The sequence below is a fragment of the Rhagoletis zephyria genome, unplaced genomic scaffold (assembly GCF_001687245.7).
Source record: "Rhagoletis zephyria isolate East Lansing unplaced genomic scaffold, Rhagoletis_zephyria_1.1 Rzeph_scaffold_01371, whole genome shotgun sequence".
Lineage (NCBI taxonomy): Eukaryota > Metazoa > Arthropoda > Insecta > Diptera > Tephritidae > Rhagoletis > Rhagoletis zephyria.
Window position 1 is genome coordinate 21,719 of NW_016158455.1, and position 23,938 is coordinate 45,656.

The 23,938-nt window shown below is 33.4% G+C and overlaps 1 protein-coding gene across 1 annotated transcript in view; it reads left to right on the forward strand.

Moving 5' to 3' along the window:
• Positions 1-21,106, forward strand: part of Myd88 (myeloid differentiation primary response protein MyD88) — a 32,138-nt gene extending 11,032 nt beyond the window's left edge. The window contains exons 2-5 of the mRNA XM_017617242.1: positions 16,140-16,477; positions 16,568-16,736; positions 16,815-17,013; positions 20,183-21,106. Coding sequence (XP_017472731.1) covers positions 16,140-16,477; positions 16,568-16,736; positions 16,815-17,013; positions 20,183-20,633 — 1,157 coding nt within the window. The 3' untranslated portion in view covers positions 20,634-21,106. The remainder of the gene's footprint in view (positions 1-16,139; positions 16,478-16,567; positions 16,737-16,814; positions 17,014-20,182) is intronic.
• The last annotated feature ends 2,832 nt before the right edge of the window (positions 21,107-23,938 follow it).

A 23,938-nucleotide genomic window follows, 5' to 3' on the forward strand; every position in this document is an offset into this window, starting at 1 on the left:
AACTGTAGCGAGTGTGAACATCAGGAGCGTGCCTTCGCTTTTGCCCAAATACGTTTTTTGATTGGATGAAAAGAGAAGGCACGCTCCTGATGTTCACACTCGCTACAATTATAACGTGTTGTCTATTTTTATAGATTTACGTTCTTTGGTCTTAGATAACAGTTATGGAAGACTTTTATTTATAAAAATCAGACAGTGACTTTTATTTTTTAAATCATACTTATAAAAGTCATTTGTATAAGTCGTCGTAAACTTTTGTTATCCTACGCCTTCTTAACTAAAAAAAATTATAATGACTAAAGGTAAAAGTCAGGGACTGATATACATTTATGACTTTTAAAAGTAAAATTCGCTGGCTATTTTTTATTGATGTCTTTTATAAATAAGAATCTTCAATAACTGTTGTCTAAGACATACAATATAAAAATTAAAAATAATTGTTATTTTTGATTTATAAAATAAAAATCAAAAATAATTGTTATTTTTTTTAATTTTCCATAACAATTACAAAAAAGGTTTAGTTTGAAATAAGCTTTTCAATAAAAAAAGAAATCAAGTGGTATGTACCACTTAGTGGTACAACATTTCCTTCATAGTGAATTTTTCAATGACAGTTTTCACCAATAACTGCTATGTATGGTCCCTGGTATTGACTTGGCAAAAATGTTTTTATGTTTATGTTTTCTCACGGTTCCGAATGACTGATTAAAGAATTTCTAATTTTCCCTTCTGAGCTTTAATTTTCAGAACTGAAACTCGTAGCTCGGTTTAGAAATAGGTAATTCTTTATTAAAAACTTTATGAGACTGAATTTTTTTAGTTATATTTAGCATCGATATTCTTGGTATCGAGTCCCTATTCTTACTTGGAGAAAAATTTGCGGTGATGCCAAAGTTTAAGAAGTCCCGATAGTATTATGTTTAGCGCATAACAGGAACTTTATTGATTTTCATTGAATATTCTTGGTTTAATGTGAGGAATCAAGTTAAATATATGCGATCCTAATGACTAAACAGTGTATTTTATTATATTCTACTTATACGACGGCTTATGTTAATACAACGTGTGTATACAATAGAAAAAATGTTTTCGAATCACGGAATGTAGATAACGTTCATAAAAAGTATTACCTGTTTACTTAATAAAATAGAAATGTTTTCGTCATATTCAAGTGCATCCATAAAAATGCTTTTTCTGCAGGTGTTTTACAGCTCTCTGTACAATACTATGCCTGTTTGTTTTAAATGTTGCCAGTCGTCATTGTGAAGATTTTTTACTGCCATGACGATTTGACAATTTTTGTGTCCCAATGACGATTTTTCTCATATTTATGTGCAACTTTGGCTGGTTCTCAACTTTGTAGCTATGTATGTAGTTACAAAGGCAACCAAACATTCGTAAAAAAGTTAATTTTTTTTTACGTATAGCAATCAGAAGCTAGAATAAAAAGAAAAAATCCGAAAGCGGTTCCTGGTTCTGTTTATTTAATTTTTTTATATGTTGTCGACTTTTACATGCAAATGACGGTTTTCGAGAACCAAATTGACGATTTCTCACTTCAATGACCTGGCAACACTGATACCATATTAGGTTTGGGATTGCGAAGCTGTATTCGTCTGTGAATATTTAGCATCAATGCGTAAGTCGTAAATAAGGTCAAATTGTACGACTCGACAACATTGGCAATCGAAAACCGTCGAAAACTATACAGTGCTGCCAAGTTTTTCCGTTTCAATACACTAGTCGAGTAGAAAATTTAGGCAATGACGTGAAATTTTCCATACGATTCAGCTCTGGAAAAACGACTTGCATTCGACACGACTCTCGCAATGAGGGTGATAATCATACAAACTTCTATAGGTGTCGCATTTTTCCTCGAATATGTTGTTGGTCCTTAATAGGAGATCGGTTGAAGTATTGCTTTGTTTTATATCTTTTTTGAAATATTTTAATCTTTCTTTTAATAGTCTTGTTTTGACTTCTTTAAAGCTTTTTTCTTATTTAAAAATGAATTATCCTATCCTTAGTTTCCGAGCGAGAAATCGGTTTTCACAGCCCTCCTTTGGCGTCCATTTAACGTCATTAAAATAATTCCGCAAAAAGCGGAGCAAATGGTAATTTGGAGGTACTAGCTCTGTATTCCTTTTTTTTTTTAGAGTAGTCCATATTATGTGCTGTTTGAATAAAAAATCTTTTATGTTGATCAATTATAGGCAGTATTGATTAGGGTAGTCTGGTTAATAGTTGATATTAGTGATTAGATTTAATCTTTAGGCCAAGGGTAACACCTCATCATGAAAAATTATTTTCTGAACCCACCAAACAAATTGCATCAGCTTCCAAGGACTCAATCTTGGCTTTGTCATTGCTTTCAATAGTAAAAACGGCTTTATCCGACTATCCCCCTCATAAGCAGCACAGATTATTTTAGCTGCCTGTGTTGCGTTTCGCCATACCCAAGGTATGAACGTTTTTATTGAGCAAACGGTATGTACAATATTATATAGCTATTATGAAGTATGTACAATTGTGGCACAATCTTGCAATCAAGTCTACACAATTTCTACTCTTCTACATAAATATATATAAACGACAGATATATGTATGTATGTACATTAGAGTGGTCCAAAAAATATTTTTGCCAGTTTCACAGCGATCCAGTAGCGCATGTCAAGGTCATTGAGCACCCTCTATTCGGTGCGGTAGAAAACTGAAAGTTATATATATTACAAATATCAAATGGAAAAAAACTAAGGGGGTGCCCCGTTTTCTAGGATGAAATTTGTGTTTCCCATACAAAAATTGGACCACTCTAATGTTCATATGTCAGCGTATATACTACATGTTTGTATTACCAAATATGTATATTTTTACCTCATCTTTTTCACGTAAGTACGAGCAATAAAGATAGACCTTATCGATCCCTGATTTTAATATTCTTAATAAATGAACCAATATACCTGTTTGATAATAATTCATAAAATTAATTACGTGCTGCAATAATAATAAATACTGGCGTTATGCGCATACAGGCATATAACTTTTTAGTATACTGGTTGGTCCTCAAAGAAAATTTGCAGATAAAAGTGGCTTTTCGTTTAACATAACTGAACTACAAGTTAATGTAAAATTGGGTTCAATTCCTGCAGGGTACATACAGACCAAGTGATTTTTATTTGACACATTTCTGCTTGACCAAGTATGTTAAAACTAAAGGCAAAACTAATTTGTATTTATTGTGTACAATCATACTTCAATACCTTTATTTGCTCAAGAGTTTTATCTTCAAAATTTTTGTACGAAACATGACAGCCTACATGTTGGTACAATTAAGATTGATTGTATGTGTTTTGACACTTATCCAAATGTTAACACGAGCTAACACTAGTTTTCTTCTGGTCTACAAAATTGAAAAAATTGAGAAATCACTAAAGCCTCAAAAGCAAACAACTATTTTGTACATATTTACTACATATAAGACATATGGACAACCGACATTATGCTAATAAATAGCATAGTGTTTTTTGTATGCCATTTCTCAACACTCATGAATATCCAAATTTTGTGAAGTACAATATTTTTACTGATATCGAGAAATCCTTTCCTCTTTTATATAATGAAAATACACTAAATAGGGATATGAGTGCAAGCGTGCTTATCAAGAATTAGTCCGTCGATAAAGGTTTCCTCCATGCAAATGGGACAGGAATATTTTTACTCGTACTTCCAATCGGAGGTAGACTTGCCCATTGTGAATGCCCTCTACACTGAGAGCAAAATCAACCAAAAATTGGTTAATATTACCAAATTCAAACTTGAAATGGAATCAACGTGATTTTTGGTTAATATTAACAATGCCTTGGTTGCTATTTTCAACAATGATTTGGTAATATTAACAAAATTTTTGCTTACATTAACCAAACTTTTGGTTGGCGATTTTTCGTTTGAATAAGTTTATGTTATGCACTTCACAGATGCTTTTTCATAATTCGGAGATACAAAATAAAAAATTCTAATATCATTCTAACATGTTGCCTCTAACGGGATTAGCAAATAACAGCAAGCAACTCTACACACTCAGCTACAGCCGCTTTATAAATGTGTCTTCAAATGTTCAACTTGAATCAATTTTTTTTTTATCATTTGATTTGGTTCATAGAGGCTTTTTCGTAATTAAGAAAAACCAAAAACAGAAAAAAAAATTAAAAATATGTATCTCGCATACGGCATTCGTGCTTCCGGAAGCGAACAAATAACAGCATATGAATTTGTTCTCAAATGTTCAACTTGAATCACATTTCTTACAATCGGCTTATTGACATGAAAAAGTCAAACCATAACTAGGTTGAAAAAGCCATTGTGCTTTTGGCTCAGTGTATGAGTGCCACCAGAAGGTCTGTTGAACCATTTACTATCCCGGATGAAGCTGTGGAGCTTCGATATTTTCACTTCCTGTTGAAAAAGCTTGTGACGCCTTGTCTGGAAGGCAGGGCAATAGGGTGGTCCAAAAATACATGCGTGAAAAAGTTTCAAATGTTAAGATCTCGTTCCCTAAGATTTTTTTGTTTTATATATTTAGAACTGCCTCAAAACCCATGCAGTTTTCCATATATTTGACATGTGGAAGAACTACTTTTTCGTAGAAATGGTATAGAATTGTTGAAAATTAACATTTTTCTGATCGAAAAACACTGTTTCTCTCAGTAGCAGTATTCACGGAGCAGCTAAAGTTCTTCCTACGCTAAAGGTGACGGTTGGGTCCCGCTTTCCGCATTCGCTGGGCGAGAGCTCAATAAATTCGGTTTTGGTCCGTCTGTACACTGTCGGCTCCGAAGATTGTTTAATGTAGATTTGGCTCTTAACCTCATCCATGTTTTGGTTCGTAGAGATGACTTCTGACTTGCCGGTGAGACTGTTCAGCTTCAATTAGATGACGGTTTGTGTTTCAAATAGAAATAGATTATAAACCATGGTGCGGTTTTCCTTAACTGATGAGTTTTGGGGTTCAAATTTAGAACAACTTTGTTAGGGTTGCTATCACCCAGTTTTGTCTCAGGGATAGGCCCTTTTAAATGGCAAAAGTGAAGAGTTTCTAATGAGTATTTCTTGGTATTTCAGGAAACAGACCAATCTTGAATGCTCTTGTTGCCTAGCATTCAAATCCACTAAATCGTCACAGCTTTGGAAAAATTAGTTTGGAATAAACTTATTCTAGTTAATAGAAATAAATTTGTGCCGAAGCCTTGAATGACCAAAGTCTATTAGTCGTATAAGAAATATAGGAAGGAAGTTGCTTGTCACATTCACAAAATACCAAAGCAAAATTAACAATTTTGTTAATGAATTGCTGATTATGAATTCATAATTGTGAATATTTAATAAATTAACAAAGTAAAGAAACTCGTTTTATGAAAATTATTTTTTGTACATATGTATGTAAATTTAAAAATACTAGACTGGTATGTCATTAAGCTACCAGGGGTTTCACAATTTGAAAATATGTACATACCTAACTTTTGTGTCTGTTTTGTTTACTTATTTTCAGTTATGTGCTCCTGTCTTTTTTTTTTGTTGTTTTAGTAAATTAACAAATGCTCACGTGAATTTAAATAACTAGAAATTGACGGAAATCAATATTCAAACAGCATGAGAAAACCCGCATAAATATTTATTTATTTATCATGTAAGTGTGCATGGATATGCAAATGCGTGTGTAATTTTAAATTTGTCTCAATATTATTTATCGTTTTTTACTGTTTCTTGCTGTTTATTTTCCCTTTCGTTTTCCAATTTTTTTTTTTATTTTTATGCGGCTTTTAGCAATAAAATCATTTCGTTCAACGAAATTCCGCCGATAAGGTCATATTCTGATTTTAAATAAAAATACAAAATGCAATAAAATGATTTTAATTCGAATTCAGCTATACAGACTTCAAAATTTACGTAGAAAAATGTTGACGCATTTTAATCTCATTAATGCACGAAGCGATGCGAGCGTACCGATAAAACTTGTTCTGTAGAAAAATAATTGCATTATCCCTTCTTTTATTCGGTTCTTCTTTAACGATAGATTTGTTAAATAAAATAAATTTATTTAATTTTTGCTTGTGGCAGCGGTGAGCTCTTACAAGAATTGGGCGATTATATTATCGCTATAACAGAGGTAGCTGCCATATGGACTACTCGTGGGCAGATGAGCCTCAGTTTCTCCCCTAGGGTTGCCAGATTTTTTATGCGGGAAATCAATACGTTAGACTTTTTCATGCTAAAAAATCAGTACTTTTCAGTACACTTTTATTCAAAGCGAAATTATGAATGTAAGTAACAGATAATACTTTAAAACGCCAGTGTACTTATTTTTAACAATATTTTGGCATATAATTGAAATATAGTTCATAAAAAATAAAAATGTTATTCATTTTAACATGAGTCTACACATAATTGTACACAGGAGCCAATGAATTATTTTATATTTATGGCCTGATTATGGCAACTTAGCTTAATGGAACGTAGAATTAGAGAATCAAAATGAAACAGATTTTGACGTGGCATTAAGTTACGTTAAGTTTCGGCTGTTCAATTATAAGCAACAGCCATTTAACAGAAATTTTAAGAGAGAGCTGTAAGTTACGTTAAGTTGCTATAATCAGACCATAAGAATTTGCTAAAAAGAGTAGGTATCTAACTCTATGTCTTGTATGCAAAACTCTTTAAAATGTCAGTAAATTGAGAAAAAAGAATTGTAAGGTGAATTAACATGAGGCGATTTTTTAGGCGATTCAATATTGCTCAAGAAAAATCGCTCGGGATTAAAAAATCGTTTGCCTCAAAGTAGACAGAAAGTCAACTTTTGCAGGTGTTTATCACCTCCCAAAAAATCGCCTCATCTAAATGCAGCTTAAGTTATTAAACTGAAAGATATTTTCGAGATAACTAACAACACTCGACAAAAAAACGTCAGCCTTATTTTTAAATAATTTAAGCTCATCATATTATCGCAACTGGTACGTAACGACCCAGCGATATGCCCATAAAACTATTGATATTCTTGTTGTATTAATTTCTTGGGCATATCAAACATTATTTGAAATATTTCAACTATAATTAAATTATTTGCTTCCCACTTTTTGCAGTGCAGTTTAAGCAAGTTCCAACGTTATGTAAAAACCTTAAGAAAATCATAAAGTATTTTGTTTGAATTGAAAATTCAGTACAAATCAGTACAAATTATGAAAAATCAGGACATTAGCGTACTGATTGAAGAAATTAATAAAATCAGTACAAGAGTTGAAAAATCAGTACTGTACTGATAAAATCAGTACGTCTGGCAACCGTATTCTCCCCAGAGACAGAATAGTTCGCCTACTACGACGAAGCACATAGTGGGAAGATCACTCTTGCCTGTGGGCATCCTGTCATAGCAGAGAAGCTCACTCTTTCAAGCCCTCGAATAAAAGTTATGGTTCTAGATTTAAGGCCACTTGCCATCCAGCGACATATGGTAACGTGAATGTCTGTGCGACGTATGGGTTGCCTATTTGAGACGCTCCGTGTAAAACATGGCGCCTAACTGCATCCGACATCCTCGACCAACCCGCACAAATATGCATGTGCACAGCTGTATGTGCATAAATTTTCTTTATGCACTTCTCTAGTTCATATGGCAGGTCTTATTAAAACAATAAGTTGATGGCAATTCAAAACGTGCTCAACCTAATGACGAAACGATTCCATGCAGGTATCGATACCTTTTCTTGGAAGGAGTATCTTAATAAAATATCGATACCCGAAAAATATCGTATTTAAAGTATCGGTACTTACTCGTATCGGTACTTCTAGCTATGTAGGTATTCCGTATGAACTGGGTTAAATTTAATTCTTTTACCATGCTTTTATCATCTTACAAACTTCTTGTTTGTCCAGGCACCTTTGCTATAATAAAAGTTTCTATAAAACCTAGTCTAGACATCAACCTCGCCGGTAGATATCACATCAAATCACAATTAGCAACACTAAAGGCATGTGAAAATGTTATAAGTACTTGCTGCCATGGCAACCGTGTACTTTATCTCAAAAACGGGACCGACAGCCTCCTCTTATAAATTTTTTGATGCTGAATTGAAGTGTATTTACAAAATTATTCTAGCACGTCCAGTTTTTGAGAAAACCAAAAAATGGCAAACAGGGAATATTTAAAAAAAAATTCAAAAAGAATTTGGACGTAGTTTTTCCGAAGAAAACTAACACATGTTAATGAAAATCTACTTATTTCGTCTGATATGTATATTCTACCTCATGTCAATAAGTTGATTAGAAATTAGTGAAAAATAAAAACAAAGTGAGCACCACTGACGTTAATTGCAGATATGGTAATATTCGATTTCGCAGACTAACACAAAATCAATATGTCGAACGTTTACTATGCGGCCTCCTCGAATACCTATTTAATGCTCAATTATCTATAAGTCCTTGTGTTATCATTGTAAAGCCTATAAGTCTTCGATAGCTGCATACTCCCAGTGTAGAAGTAAAATTATGAAAATGGAAAAATTATAAAGTAAACAATGTCGATATATGTAGTACAACCAGTGACGTAGGAAGAGAGGTGAATTTAAGGTATCGATCCCTTTCCTTGGCCGATGATTTTTTACTTTTGATATTTTTTTCTAGAGTAATCCCCTCGTTTTCTCCGCTTAGCTTAAAAAAAAATGGCGTTGACACCTTTTTGGTACTTGCAAGTTTTCTATTTGACACTTTGTATCCCCAATATAGGACCTCATAGATAAAAAAAACTAGTTACCAGCCCTGCTCGCAGCTCAATTTTTTTGTAATAATCAGCCCATCGTCGGCCGCTGTGTGTAGTGGTAAGCAGTGCGCGCTTCCACTCCGCAACGCCTGGGTTCAAACCCTGGTCAAAGCAACATCGCAAAAAATATAGAAAAAAGGTTTTTTCTTAACAGCGGTCGTCCCTCGGCAGGCAATGGCAAACCTCCGAGTGTATTTCTGCCATGAAAAACAGCTTCTCATAAAAATACAATCGCCGTTCGGAGTCGGCGTAAAACTGTAGGTCCCCCCGCTTTGTGTGACAACATCAAGGCGCACGCCACAAATCGGAGGAGAAGCTCGGCCAAACACTAACATATGTGTAAGCGCCAATCTATTATTATTATTATTAATCAGCCCATCAAAGAAAAAACAAAATACATACTTTGGGGCGAATTGAGATTTGACATAACACCCGCGGCACAAAATACATGTGGTTGTTGCTGTTGTAATCTAAATTCACCAGTAACATCACCTTATATAAAAATTCGTCTTGTACGATACGGCTGAATATACATGAGTTGCCATATTTCGAATAAGTTAAAAATAGATTTCTAAAAAATTGGGATTTTTTATAACCTTGAAATATGTCCTTATGAAAACTAGTGGATTCTTTTTGTGAAATTCAGTTTTTACAGTAGAAAAAAAAACAATGCGTTTTTTATCTAAGAAGATATTTTTCATCATAAGTCTCTAGTCAATTTATTAGTTATTATTAATTGTCACTAGTTTGTCATTATTCAATAGTTAGTCGTAAGTCATTAGCCATAAATCATCACCAACTTCCCAAAATCTAGGCTACACTACTGAATGCAGATAAAAACACTGATAAAGTTTGTAATAAAACTATCTGAGGGTATTGACAACGTTTAGGATATTAATAACAATAATAATGAAAATGATAATGACTACGAATACGAAAATGCGTATGAATGCGACGCAGAATTTACATAGATAAAAATTTCTTATTTGCTCAAAGTGAGGTAGGCTATATGTTCCAGAAATTTTTTCTTTTTTTTTTAATTGTCACTCTTACCGGGAATTCTAGTTACTTAAACTCATACAGGTGTATGACACATCGACATACATATGTAAATATGTATGCCCTTATGACAGTATACCTTATATTAATTACATACATACATATTCTTCCTATTAAAAACAAACTGTGTTAACAATACTCTCTTAATATGTTTTATCATCTTTGTAAGCTTATTAAGTTGAATTTCATCTAATTAGTCGCTAAATAATTTGTATACAAAATGTTATGGAATTTTCCCTTTGCTGAGCAATTCCTTTTTAACACTTGTTGCCTTTTTAATTTAATTTTATTTTTCTTTTGATTGTTTATGGACTTTTTTCTGTTTGCTTTATTTTTTTTTTTGCTGACAACAATCGTCAACAAATAAAGCAGCAGAGTTGTATTGAGGAGCTTCACAAACGGCGATTAATTAGCACAAATTGTCAGAAAGATCACAATGAAGTGCAATTTGATGCGCGCGTGCATGATATAACAACATGTGTCTGTCTGTTTGTGTGTGTGTGTAAGTAGTGCGAATATTTGTGCCCGCATGGTTTTTATGTAGTTTTATATGTAGTATTTATGAGCGTGTAATAAATTATATAAGCTTTGGTTAAATATTGATCTTGGCAGATAGTCGGAAATGAACTATGAAATAAAAAATATTTTCTTAAATTATCAACTCTAAAACACGCAACTCTATGCAGTGATACCAGATTGTGGATAATTTGTCTATTTGAGGAATATTTTGCAGCAAAAATTATTAAAAGGGGAAAAAGGACATTTCAAATAAAAAAAAGGATTTTCATTTAACACAATTATCGATGCATAATTGATTAGTATTCAAGAATATTCGACACTCTTACGTAATTAATCGTTCTGAAGAAGTGATGTGGAGTAAAATTATGTATAAGTATTAAAAATTATAAGGACAAATTTCAAATGTTTCTCCTGTTAACCAATTCAAGCACTGAGTAAGTAAGAATTTTTCAATTGTAACAGGGGTTTAATGTAAAAAGCGGAGCAAATTATCTGGTGAAATGTTTTTTTTTGTTATTTATATATAAAAATATCGCCTAAGCTTTAACCAAAACCGTGTAAATCGCAGTTTCAAACTTTATACAAAACTTTGGAAAATTCAACAAATTTTCATCAAATTTTCAACTTTTTTTCTGAATTTTTAGAAAATTTTTGGGTATGCAGTTTTATAGCCCATACAATTTTAGTTGAATGAAGTGCAAGAATAAAAAGTTGAAAAATGTATAAAAATTTGTTGAATTTTCGTAAATTTTGTATAAAATTTGAAACTGTAATTTATACGGTTTTGGTTAAACGATATTTTTATATATAAATAACAAAAAAAAAAAATTACCTGGAAAAATATTACTAATATTAAAAAAAAAACACGTGGTCATTTGTTCGAGTCACTGTATATAAAATAACGGTTGCTTTTGAATCAAAAAAAGTCAAGTGCTTCACGTTAAAGTCACCAAAAATCATATTATTCGCTTACACAATGCAAATAATTTGTAACAGTGATAGTTTTAAGAATTTCCAGTAAGTATTCAACAAGAAAAAACTTTGTTCAAAATCTTGGGTTTTAATAAACGCTGAAGCTAATTTATGAATGTAGTAGATGTTTTTAAATGCTTTTAAGCCTTTTCAAGTAAGTAATCTACCGAACATTGAATTTCGAAAAAATATTACATATATAGATATTTATATTAAGGTAACTAAGTACATGAATGTTACCTCTTTACTACTGAAATATAGTATGGTTTGAATCCTTAGGGAATTTTGTGGGAGAAATTTTTGAGATAAGAGGTAATTGAGGGATTTAGGGTAATTTATTAGAGAATGTCTGACATCACTGACTCTAGTGTATAATAAAAGCACCAAATTTTTTATAATACTGCACTTTTTCAAATTTCTTCCAACAGCAGTTTTTCCTTAGCCAGCAGCCTAACACACTGCCGCACAAGCCTTTGGTGCAGAGTCATTAAGTGGTGGGAATCATTAGTAGAATATCGATAGCGTGTTGCCTGCCAATCTGCTTAGTTGTTGCTGCTGTGCGGAGGTGCTGCTGTTGGCGTTTTTCTACACTTTTCTCTTTCTAATTTTGTATTTCTCTAATTATAAAAAACAAAATCATTAATTTATACATTCCGCAAAGAACATTTTACGCTTTTATAAAACGGTGTTTATTTGTGCAAGAAATAACAATGCATACACATTTATATTAAGCGTATATATTGAGTAGAAAAATAAACACATCGTTCTATACAATTGAAAATACCGGCACATTTTACGTTTCGCCTTACTTTTTTTTTATCAAAATACTAAGTTCCACTGGTTCTTCGCACGGCATCCTAAGGCATGCAATCCAAATAGATAACAGGCTTCATTAAAAAATGTCCAAGGCTAGTCGTGAGTCGTAAGGACCTCTATGCGATTCTTGGATACTGGGGAATAGGAGTGATCGATCTGATATAATAAGATAAGATAAGAGAAGTAAATACTAAGTGAGTCCGTCCAGAGATTCTGTCACTTGGTAAAGGCGGCCGCTGTGGTTGAGTGCTTAGAGGTGCGGACTACCGCTCCGTAGGATCTGTGTTCGAACCATGATCAGAGCTATGTTGCCAGATTCACAGTTTTAACTGTAAATTACACTTTTTGATGTGTATACATCTTTGGTTTCCGATGACAATGCAATACGAAAGATGAGCTAATCCGATAGGTGGTGCAAGAGTCGAGATATTTGAAAAACCCGTATTTATAGTCCGATTTGGTTCATATTTAGAAAGCTTGCTTTAAAAATATTTGTTTTTATTATTAACTTATTTATCTTTAATTAAATTAAAAATCTTAAAATTTTTAAAAACTCGTTTTCCCTTTATAGCTTACAGTTTTTTGGTCCAAATTCCTTTTTTCGAAATTTACAGTTTTTTGAAAAAAAAAAATCTGACAACACAAGAACAAGCAAAAGAGTTTTTTCTAACAACGGTCACCGCTCGGCAAGAGTGTATTTCCGCCATGGAATTGTAAATAAAGGCATTAGTTAGAAATGAAATTACGATTAAAATTGGAATCAATTTAACAAGTCTTCATGAAATAATTTTTCTCCATTTTTTTCATTTCTGGTACTAAATAATTTATATGAGCAAAATGAAAAATCAATGACTATTATAGCACAACTTTTGTGCGTACAATGCCTTTAACTGATCTTAAAATATTTTGCAATTTTCGGGGTTTTTTTTTAAAGATATGAATTTTTGAACTTAAAAAAAAAAAAACTTTCCCAAATATAAATATATAAAAAAGGCTTAACATACATAACTTTATTTAGAGTTTGCAGAAAAATGATTTTTCAATAACTCATTGGTTTGAAAATTTCAGGGTCTTTTAAGAGCATTTGGAGTGTTGCATAAAGAAATTGGGCAAAATTTTTTTCGGTTTTTGCTTTTACGATTTTTTAATTTCAAAACCATTTTTCAAATATAGTACCTTTTGAGATATCAAAAAAAAAAACTTGAAAAATATCAGAAATTATGAAATTTAGAATTTTGCTTAACTTTTGAAAAAAGAAATTTTTATGCTTTTCTTTTAGTATAACTTATAAAATTATTAGATCACATTCTTAAAAAAAAATGCGTTGGAGATCAAAGCTACGAGTAAGTGGATATTACAGACGTGTAAAAAAAAATTTTGCGATTCTGCTTTGGCGATTAAATAATTTTTTTGGTACCTAAAGCTTAGTATCGAGCTCTAAAGAAAAGCGAAAACTCCATATAAAATGACGCACAAGATATTGTTAAGGAATTTTCTTGTGTCAAATTTGCTTATGGCAGTACGCAGCTCATAAGAACTTCGCAACGCTTTCTACTACGGTTTTCTACAGGTTTTTGTGAAATAAGAGCACAAGGCAACCCATGTTTGGAAGTCAGATGTCAAAATTCCTTGGACGCACACATGAAATAATGGTCTTTAGAGCTGGATACTAAGCTTAATCAATTATTAGATTTTTCTTAAATCTTAATTTAAATAAGCCTGCGATATCAAATCACGCACAAATGCAATTCCATACATTTTTATTTTCTTTTGAATGATTCGCATCCATTATGAATGCCAAATTTGAAAGAAAAAAAGTTTTATCAGCCTTATAAAAGCCTGAAGTGTTATTGTTGAAAGTGATTGCAGATATGGTATGCATGTACATACTATGTCCATTTGTATTTAAATACAGGGGCAAAAATTTAAATAGGGAATAGAAATTTTAGCATTCTTTGGCTATTTCCCTTGTGTGTGAAAGTGTAGCTCGTTATCTAACAAAAACCACTAGCAAAAAAAACTAGCAAAATCTGACAAAATTTTGCGCTTTTCATTAGATTTCGGAAAAACATTCTGTTTAGTAAAAATAGTACAAATTTTAAGTAGCTAGGACTTACCGTTAATTTTTGGCATTTTTCTCAAAATTTAAAATTTTTTTAAATAAAAATTTCTAACTTGATAGAACATTAATCAAAACTCAAAAAATTTTTACAAAGGTTAGTAATTTTAAATTGAATTTTAGTAGAACAATTTTTAAGTAGCTAGGATTTACCGGTGATTTTTGGCAATTTTTTTGTGAAGGGTGTTACTCATTTTCTCCATACAAAAAAATTGTCGAACATATTTTGTATGAAAGAAAATGCCAGAACAAAAAATTCCCAAAAATCAACAGTAAGTCCTCGTCACTTCAAACCTACACTTTATACACTAAAATTCAATGGCCTCAAAAATGCATACTAAAAGAAAATTTGATTAAAAATTTTAAATTTTGATCAACATTTGTTGAAATTTTTCGAATTTTTATAAATGTTCTACAAAGTTTGAAATTTTGATTTACATGTTAGACAGTAAGCTATATGTTCTTAAAAAATATAATAAACACTTTTCAAACTATTTTTTAAACAAAAAAAAATCGCCAAAACTTGTCAAAATGTCTTTTCGCTATTAACATTCCCGCAACCGTATGTGTATATATTTAACGCCTGCATCAGAACGCTAATCAAATTGCTTACGCGCAGCAATTAAAGTACGCTCATCAGCGTCATGTGCCTTTTATAAGGCCACACATCATTTGCCGATAAGCAGAAAATATTTTTTTAAGTACCAACCAATTGTATAACGACAGCTAAAAAAGATTCACACATTATATCGCTTTTCTAATTAGATGGGTATGTATGTTCATATGTAGTATATGGTATGTTGTATGTTCGGGTAAAGAGTCTTTGGCTATAGCCCGATAATTAGCAACGTAAAATTTACTCGGAAGTCACGTGTGATAATCCATCATTTTTTCAGGCATTAACCCTTTCATGTCCAAATCTCGGCGTTTGAATCATTTTTTCTAAAGAGTTGTTTTAAATGAGAAAATTTGGAATGGTGTGAAGGCAAAAAGCTGAATTTGATGCCATAATCATTTAACCAATAAGTTGTTAGCGTATATTCTGTCTTTTCGTAGTGACCAATCGTGCGCAACATAAATATTGCTGAAAATGGTTCTGCAAAATTATAAAAAATATACATAATAAATTATATTTTTTCATAAACAAAAGCGTTTAGGTTATAAAATTTATTGAAGCACATCACATCAAACATCAAATTTCAAAAGTAGTTTTAAGTTTTTGTTAGAAAACTTTTTAAACATTTCTAAACAACATTTCATATTGGTCTAACTAGAAATCATAGGTCTTTAAGATTTATACCAGTTAATGTCTGAGGACCAACAATAATATGACATCAAAAAAATTCTGTGGACTTGGACAAAACAACATCTGTGCTTTCTGTAGGTTGGAATTTAGAATAAATTATAAGGAACTTCCATTTAAAAATCTGACACTTTTATTTAACTTACTCCTGTTAATGACTAAGCATAAAAATATCATTCGACAACTCATTTAATTACAGCTTTGAATAGAAAATGACCTCACTCGAGAGAAGTTGCTTTGTCAAAAGTCCACAGAATTTATCCGCATCCAATTTAATTCGGGCATGAGAGGGTTAAGTATAATTTGATTACTACACACACATACTAGATACTCAATTACTGTACGTATGTACATAAGTACATTGTATGTTCATATGTGCATAGTGTGATAGCGTCAACACATTTGCCGCTAATATTTAGTAAACACTTTTGATAATTTTTGTTTTTGTTTACTATATACATATGTATTTATAATAATTTGTAATCAATTGCCTGATTAATATATTTCTAATTTTTTTCCTATTTTACATTTTATTTTCTCTACAGTTGAGGATGCAAAAAAGTATGCCATAAAACTACGTCAAAAATCGTTAATCGCCGGCGATACAACCGACGCTTCAACGTCGGCGGCGGAGGCTTCTACGCTATGGTCCAATTCGGCGTCACATTTTCTACCCAGTAGTAATGGCGTTAACGGTAGCGACGTCAATAGCAATGAACGCGATCCGAGTATGACCATATTGACCCGGGACGATGTGATACTCGCCCAGAAAGGACTACCACCACAACAGTATGACGCATTCGTGTTATTCGCTGATGCGGATATCGAACAAGCTGCTGAGATACAAACCAAATTCGAGGAGAATGAGAAATATAATTTTAAGGTATTGATTGCATGCAAAAAGTATATTTACATAGTTGTAAATTATTTGATCAGCACTTATTTAATACTTTACCGTTGTTTACACCCACAGTTATGCTTCAAAAATCGTGATCTTCTCGGCGGTGTACCGTTCACGCATGTTGCATTGACGCAACTGATCGAGGAGCGTTGCCGCTATTTACTTGTGATCTTGACAAAAGAGTTCCTCGACAGTCCAGAGAATCAATTTTTAATGAATTACACACATGCATTGCAAATACGTCAGTACTTATACTTCATGCTGCTATTTGTCATTAAAATTGCAACTTTAATACTTTCCGTTACCTTTAATTTTTCAGAGAATAATACGCGTAAAATCATACCGCTCATCTATGAGGATTCAGTTATTATACCACGTGCCTTAAAAATATACACACACCTTAAGTACAATCCTGTACCCACAACGCTATTCGACTTTTGGGCGCGTCTAGGTGATTCAATTCGACGCGCTTACAATGCAGCGGATCCGTCACCATTTGGCCTAACCGAAGTTGACAAGTAAGTTTAAAAGGCGACTAATGGAGTTTTCTTAACGTTAGTTAGCTTGGGTTGGGTTGAGCTAAGAAAGTGTGTAGGTAGCTATCATACTTCCACTCGGAGAAAAGTTTGCCCATTGTGAATGTCCTGTATGACTGTCACGCAGGCACATCCCTCTAACGGGGATTATTCTAAAGCGTCACTATAGTGTCTGTTAAACCATTTACTGACACGAATGAAATTGTGCCGGTTCGAAAGTCTTACTTCCTCTATCCCCACCAAGATGTTGGTCTGAATAGCTGGACACTGACATAGGAAATGTTGAATCGTACCCTCTTCTTCCTCATACCGACAACTTCTGCAGTGAGGTCTTGTTGGTATCCGCCATGGGCTATTTCGTTCCCTTCGATATTGCTATGCCAAAGAATCCATCGCAAGCAATTTATTTAATAGACTAGCAGACCCGGCGAGCTTCGTCCGGCCCAAAATTAATTTTTTTATTGAAACATTTGGAGCAACGTTCGCCAGCAATTCACGTTCACGTTTGGTTTTGTGGTCGACAGAAGGCATATCCTTTATTGCCGTCTTAAATAACCTGACGAAAGCGTTATACCGGGAAGAAGTCTTTGCGGCTCGATGGTGAATCGTCCTTGAATCTGTATAGCATAGTTGGTGGCAATTTCCAAACTGGTGAGTATCATTGGTCCACATTTTGTTTAATCACCGTAAAGCTCGGACCGCAATGGTTCTGATGGTTGATTTAATGGGAGTAATTTGACTTTGATCCCTGGTACCTCCGAATTGACGATTTTTAGCAATAACTCGGCTTCAGCACCACCTTGCGTATCTTTTTTGCAATAGTATTGCCCCTATCGTTACCAGTACATATGTATATATCTCGAATATGAGTCAAATCAGATCACAAATACGATTTTTAGTAATAACCCGACTCCAGCGCCACCTGGCAGTTTAAGTTGTGAACTTAAACTATACAGGGACCTACTCAAACACATAACAAAAAGTTCATTAAACCCGTTTCGATCGTTTATTAGGAGTTCACCCACCAGAATAAGTATTTTACATACTGACACTCTTCGGCATTTTTCCCAAACAAAAAAAAACTATCACGCATTCGTTATACGGAGAAAATGCGCAACATCATCAGCGAAAAAGTTCTTAAAAATCAATGCTAACTTATAGCTATTTAAAACTTTCACTTTATGATACTGAAATTGAGTCAACTACAAAAGTGCATACTCAAAAATTGGTGCCATTTGATGCAAAATGAACTATATTTCTATAGAAAATTAACAAAAAAAAATGTATTATGAAAAAGAAAAAAAAACACTGTATTCTGGGTGTATGTACTTAGAGATCATGATTCAATAATAAAATGTTTGCGCTCCCTCTTGACAAAATCGGCTCCCCTAGCAAAGCATTATGTGTGGGTCCGTGTGTGTGTGCAAAGCTTTTGTAAGGGAGCTAAGGGAGTGTCAAAACTCGAATGTCAATAATGAGCAAACCTTTAATTATTGAATCATGTTAGAGATAGGTAAAAGTTTCAATATTTTTTTAAATCGCCACGCCCCCTTTCCAACAGCCCCGAAATCTATATACCGATTTCCAGGACACTACCACAAATACTTCCAGAGATATACGGTATGAAAAATTCGATATGTATGGGTGATGCCACGCTTCCTTAATATATCGAAAGTCTGCAGTAGGTGTCCAACATTTCATAAAAATCGGTACAGCCGTTCTACCACCTTTTGTTTCCTTGCTAGAGGTTCTCAAATATTGCAAAAAACGCGGTTTTTTTACACTTTGACCTCGTTTTTCTTAAATCTGGAGCTGATAGAAACTCTATGCTTACGGATTCGTAATCAGCACAAAAAAAAAACTGTCAAAAATATCGTTAACATTTGCTGCATGGTATTTTTTTCCATTTTAGTTGGTAATAAGTATTGTTAAATAGCCAATACCCGCATGTTTGCGGTGCCTTTAAACACCTTTCGAATTGTAAAACAATGGCTCAATTATATTTTCCGCATATCTATAATGCGGGCATCGAATTTCAAACAAATCGGACCATAAATCAGATTTTTTGTAAGAGATCGGCCCTGGTCCACCTATCAGAAGAAAGTATCCTGTATGTTAATCCTGGCAATAAGCTACCTACATGCCAAATTTCAGCAAGTCGCACCATAAATAAGATTTTTTCCAATAGATCGGTATCTGATCCACCTATCAGAAAAAATATCCTATATGTTAACCCAGATCGGTCCCTGGTCCACCTCTCAGGCAATAAGCTATATACTTGCCAAATTTCAAGCAAGTGGCACCATAAATACTATTGTTTCGAATAGATCGGTCCCTGGCCCACTTCCCGGAAAAAAAGCACTCTATGTGCTAATCTAGGCAAAAAGCTACCTAGGTACCAAATTTTAAGCAAATCGGACCATAAATACGATTTTTTCGAATAGAACAGTCCCTGGTCCACTTCCCGGAAAAAAGGATCCCTTATGCTAACATAGGCAAAAAGCTACCTACGTACCAAATTTTAAGCAAATCGGACGATAAATGCGATTTTTTAGAATAGATCGGTCCCTGGTCCACTTCCCAAAAAAAAAGCTTTCTATGTGCTAATCTAGGCAAAAAGCTACCTAGGCACCAACTTTTAAGCAAATCGGACCATAAATACGATTTTTTCGAATAGATCGGTCCCAGGTCCACCGGAGGGTTTTCCCAAAATTTTCTTTCGTAAAAACTTTCTCCTGGCAATTACGAACAACTGAAAAAAAACTTAGCCAAATCGGCCCAACCGTTCTCGATTGATGAATTACTATACATTTTTCACACCATTTTTATATATATAGATTACACAAGGCAATAAATTATACAAGTGTTAATAATATAAGTTATTAAATGTCATACTTTTTTCACTAAAAGCATTAAAATAATAATTAATATTGAGCCAAAATAAAACATTCAAAGGCATTTCACAAACAAACAAAAAATGGTATACATAAATACCATTATTATCTCCACCACCGATAAATTTAGCGAAACTAACATTAGCTGTACCCAAATTACTAAATATTTACTCATTGCTCTAATCACTCACTAAATATAGCCATAGCCTTTCTTCATTATCTTTATTAATTTTCATTTCTTTCCATTCACTCCACAGCCTGCCCGCCACTAGGCAGCTATCTTCTGACACGAGCTATTCAAGTTTACCAAGCCCCCGCACAACAGTAACTACACCCACCTCACCAATACCGAGCATCAACATTAACGGTCATGCCTACACGCCCGACGAGGAGAAGGAGGATGTATTTCAGCAGAAGGAGCAACGTTATCATTTTACCAAGCGCTCTTCACTGCGTCATCACAACAGTGTCTACAGTCACAATCACCACAATAATCGCATTAGTCAACTCACCAACGGTTATGGGTTGCGAAACGCGCACTCCACCAGTCAGCTAAATGCAGGCGTTACCGTTGACAATAGTGTCAGCATGAGTGATCTCAGCATAAGTAATGAGGCGGCGAAGAAGAAGAAAAAGAAGCCTATTAAAGCTGTGCTCAAGCGGGTCTTTAGCCGCAGTAGTCCGAAGCTGCAGGAAACAGCAGAATAGTATTTTGTTTTTTTTTTTTTAATGTAAAAATAGTTTTTTAATTATACATTATTTTTAGAAAACAACATAGATCATATTTATAAATGCTATATATTTTTTGTGTGGCAAAACCAATGGATAAGAAAAAAATTGTAAATGTAGGTCTGTTATACGGTATTGTATATTATTTATTATTCTAATTTAATTATGCGAATGTTGTTGTTGTCTGCAAAATTAAAACACACACCCAATACCTACAAAACAGATTAAAATTTGATTATTTAAAAGCTTTCTACCCGTTTAATGCACACGCACAATTCTTCCTTTTATGTTTTTTACCAAACTCTGTATGTATTTTTGTCCGTTTTTTTTTTTTGTTTTATTTGTAAACTATATATATTTTTTTAACTGTTGTGGTTTATTGTAAATTCATGTTTTGCCAGCAGCTATTTTCCATAAGACCTTGAAAATATTTTAATTATAATTAAGCTTTCCAGTGCTCACTACATTATTCCTTGGTAACTTTTGCATTTCTGCTTTTACGTTCACAAATATGCTCATTCATGCTTACATACATATATACTTGCATCGCCATTCACCAATCAACTTATTGTAATACTTGCATACATATCTGATATTTGAATTTATGAAACACAGCAAACCTAGTTGCACAAATCTGTGTCTTTACAATGACTATTTTAACTGTTAAATGAACTATTTGAATATGCCAAACATGTTAGTAAGCCGTAAAGTGCTTTATGAATCAATTAAGAGTTATATATATATACGTTTACATATTCATAAATAATGTACTACTTTAAGAAAACGAATAAAGACAATATAAAATGCAAACTCAACGAAAAACACCACTCCAATTATGATTCATATACACAAATATAAGTTGGAAGCAAACAATGCAATCGATTGTTTTCCAGAACGCAACGAAATTTTTTATAATTATAGTAAGTATATTGATTTTCATGAATGAAAACGCAGAAATGCACTTACACTGGGAGAAAAATACTGTATTTGAATACAATTGATTTTATACATTAAGTACATTAATTAAAAGTGTGCGTGCGAAAAAATATAATTAGAAACACATAAATTAATTACTTGGCCAAATGATTAATACGAATTATAATTCGATTCTCATACAACCTTTCAAAAATTCCCGTGCATGCCTTTGTTGTTGTAACAACAGTATTGAAGATTTTATACTTGTAGAGGAGCAATCGGCCAAAAATGTGATATGTCCCTGAAAATAGTGGATATACACCATTGTGGTGAGGCCTATATTTATCTACGGGGTAGCGGTATGGCGACGAACTCTAATCAAATACTATGAAATTCAAAAAGCGAAGAGGAAAGCTTGGGTACCGTAGCACAGTGACAAACCAGAAAATGTGTAGGCCGATGAGCTTCAGCTGCCTGGAAGGTGTGCCACTCGCTTCATGTAAGCTCTTAATGAGGCAACTTTTTATTGGAAAAGCGGGTACTAAATGGGAACGCGCTGAAATCTGCAATACAACGAAGTTTACGTGGTCTAAATTGAACATACATAAGGAGATCAGGAGATATTCTCACTTTCAATAGAGGCGATATGTCATTGCTTAGGATCGTAGACTTCGCGGACTGGTTTAATAAGGAGCAGGCGTTTTGGATCCATATAGTATCACAATGGTCCCCTGACTGTGCCTAGGTGTGCTGTCTTCCTCAAAGTTCAGCAGCCATTTCAACTTAACTGAACCTAACATAACAAGAGTGACTGTTCTTACTCAGAGTTTTAGGGAATGTTGCTGGAGCGCCATTCCTTCGCCAGATAAAAATATTCCGTCGCTTCAGTTACGTATATCCGACAGAGCTGTTTATTGTACACAAATTTCGTCCAAATTAAAGTTTCTTAAAAAGAATTTAAAGCGGAATGTAAGCCAAAATCATATTGCTGGTCTGCCTGTACGTAGACACGATTAAAGAAGCCTCTAGACACCATATATTTTGAGTCAAGTTTTTGAAATGAGACTGCTTACCCTAACTTATAACTAATAACGACAAGAATAGCACAAGTATGTATAACTTTTTTTATTGTGTGCTTGCATAAGTATCTGCTGGCTGATTCTTACGATTCTGGCCTTCTACAATTTCATTACTTTTTATTAAATGCATTTGGGGAGTAGTTTTTTTTTTAAGATATTCCTGATATTGTGTTACAGCTACTTTTTCCTTGACTTGAGCTCATCAACGGATATAAATACATTCTTTGGAGCACTTCCGGAAAGATAGTCAGCTTATCCACACGGTTCTGACTGTAATTTTTTAGTTTTACTCAAGATAAAGATTAAATATCTTAGCGCGGTGATACAAAAATATAATATATGTATTGTTTTTTTCGGTGATTAACTCTTTACTAGCGAAAATTTGAAATGCGAGCAACAAAACTGATTGCAATTTTGTGATCAGTGCCGGAAGCTGAATTCGCCGCAAGGGATACTATCGATTTGATGTACACATCCTTGTATCAAAGGCGTGTTATTTAATTAATTGCAAAAGGGGCTTTCGGATATGCATCATGCGGTGTTTAAAACCTCTTCACCGATCGGCGGCAAATGCGCAAAGTGATGGCAACGTTTGTCTTGGTTTGTATACCAGCTGAAACATTGTGCTGCCACCTAGCGGGTAATAGTGGAAAATGGTGTTTTGAAATATTTCTACGGATGTGCTTTTAATTCTTAGTCGTGCTGTTTACAAATTATCCAGTAATTTGCCTGCAACTCTCCAGTAACTTAATTTCTGAGAATGCGCTCAAAGAGAACAATTATCCAAAAAAGTACGCGAACGCAAATCCAGCAATAATTTGCAAGTTTCATAAACAGCTGATAAATGGGCTGTTTATTCGCAGCGAATTCCTAATAAATCAACATATTTTATTTTTAATAAGGTTTATTTTGTCAATTTCAACAATAAAAAACCTCAAACAGTTTCCTCATTAGTTTAAATTGCATCCAGCAACATGTGATCAGCTGTTTTTCGTACTGGCAAATTGTTACAAGTAAAAATGTATCCAGTAAAAACCTACAACTTCAGCTGTCATTTTCGCTGTCTCAATTTACCCTACCTTGCAAGTTTTTGCGTACGAAAACGCCAAAAAAATTAAAATTCGTAAAAATTTTTACTGGATTTTACTGGAAATGGGTAAACAAACATTATTTATTATTATCTGTGCTACCAATCCTATGCATCAATCGGTAGAATACAAACTTAAAATCTTATTCGCGCCAGCAGGAAGCAAGGTGAAATCGTTATTAGTTAATTTTCTATATCCTTAA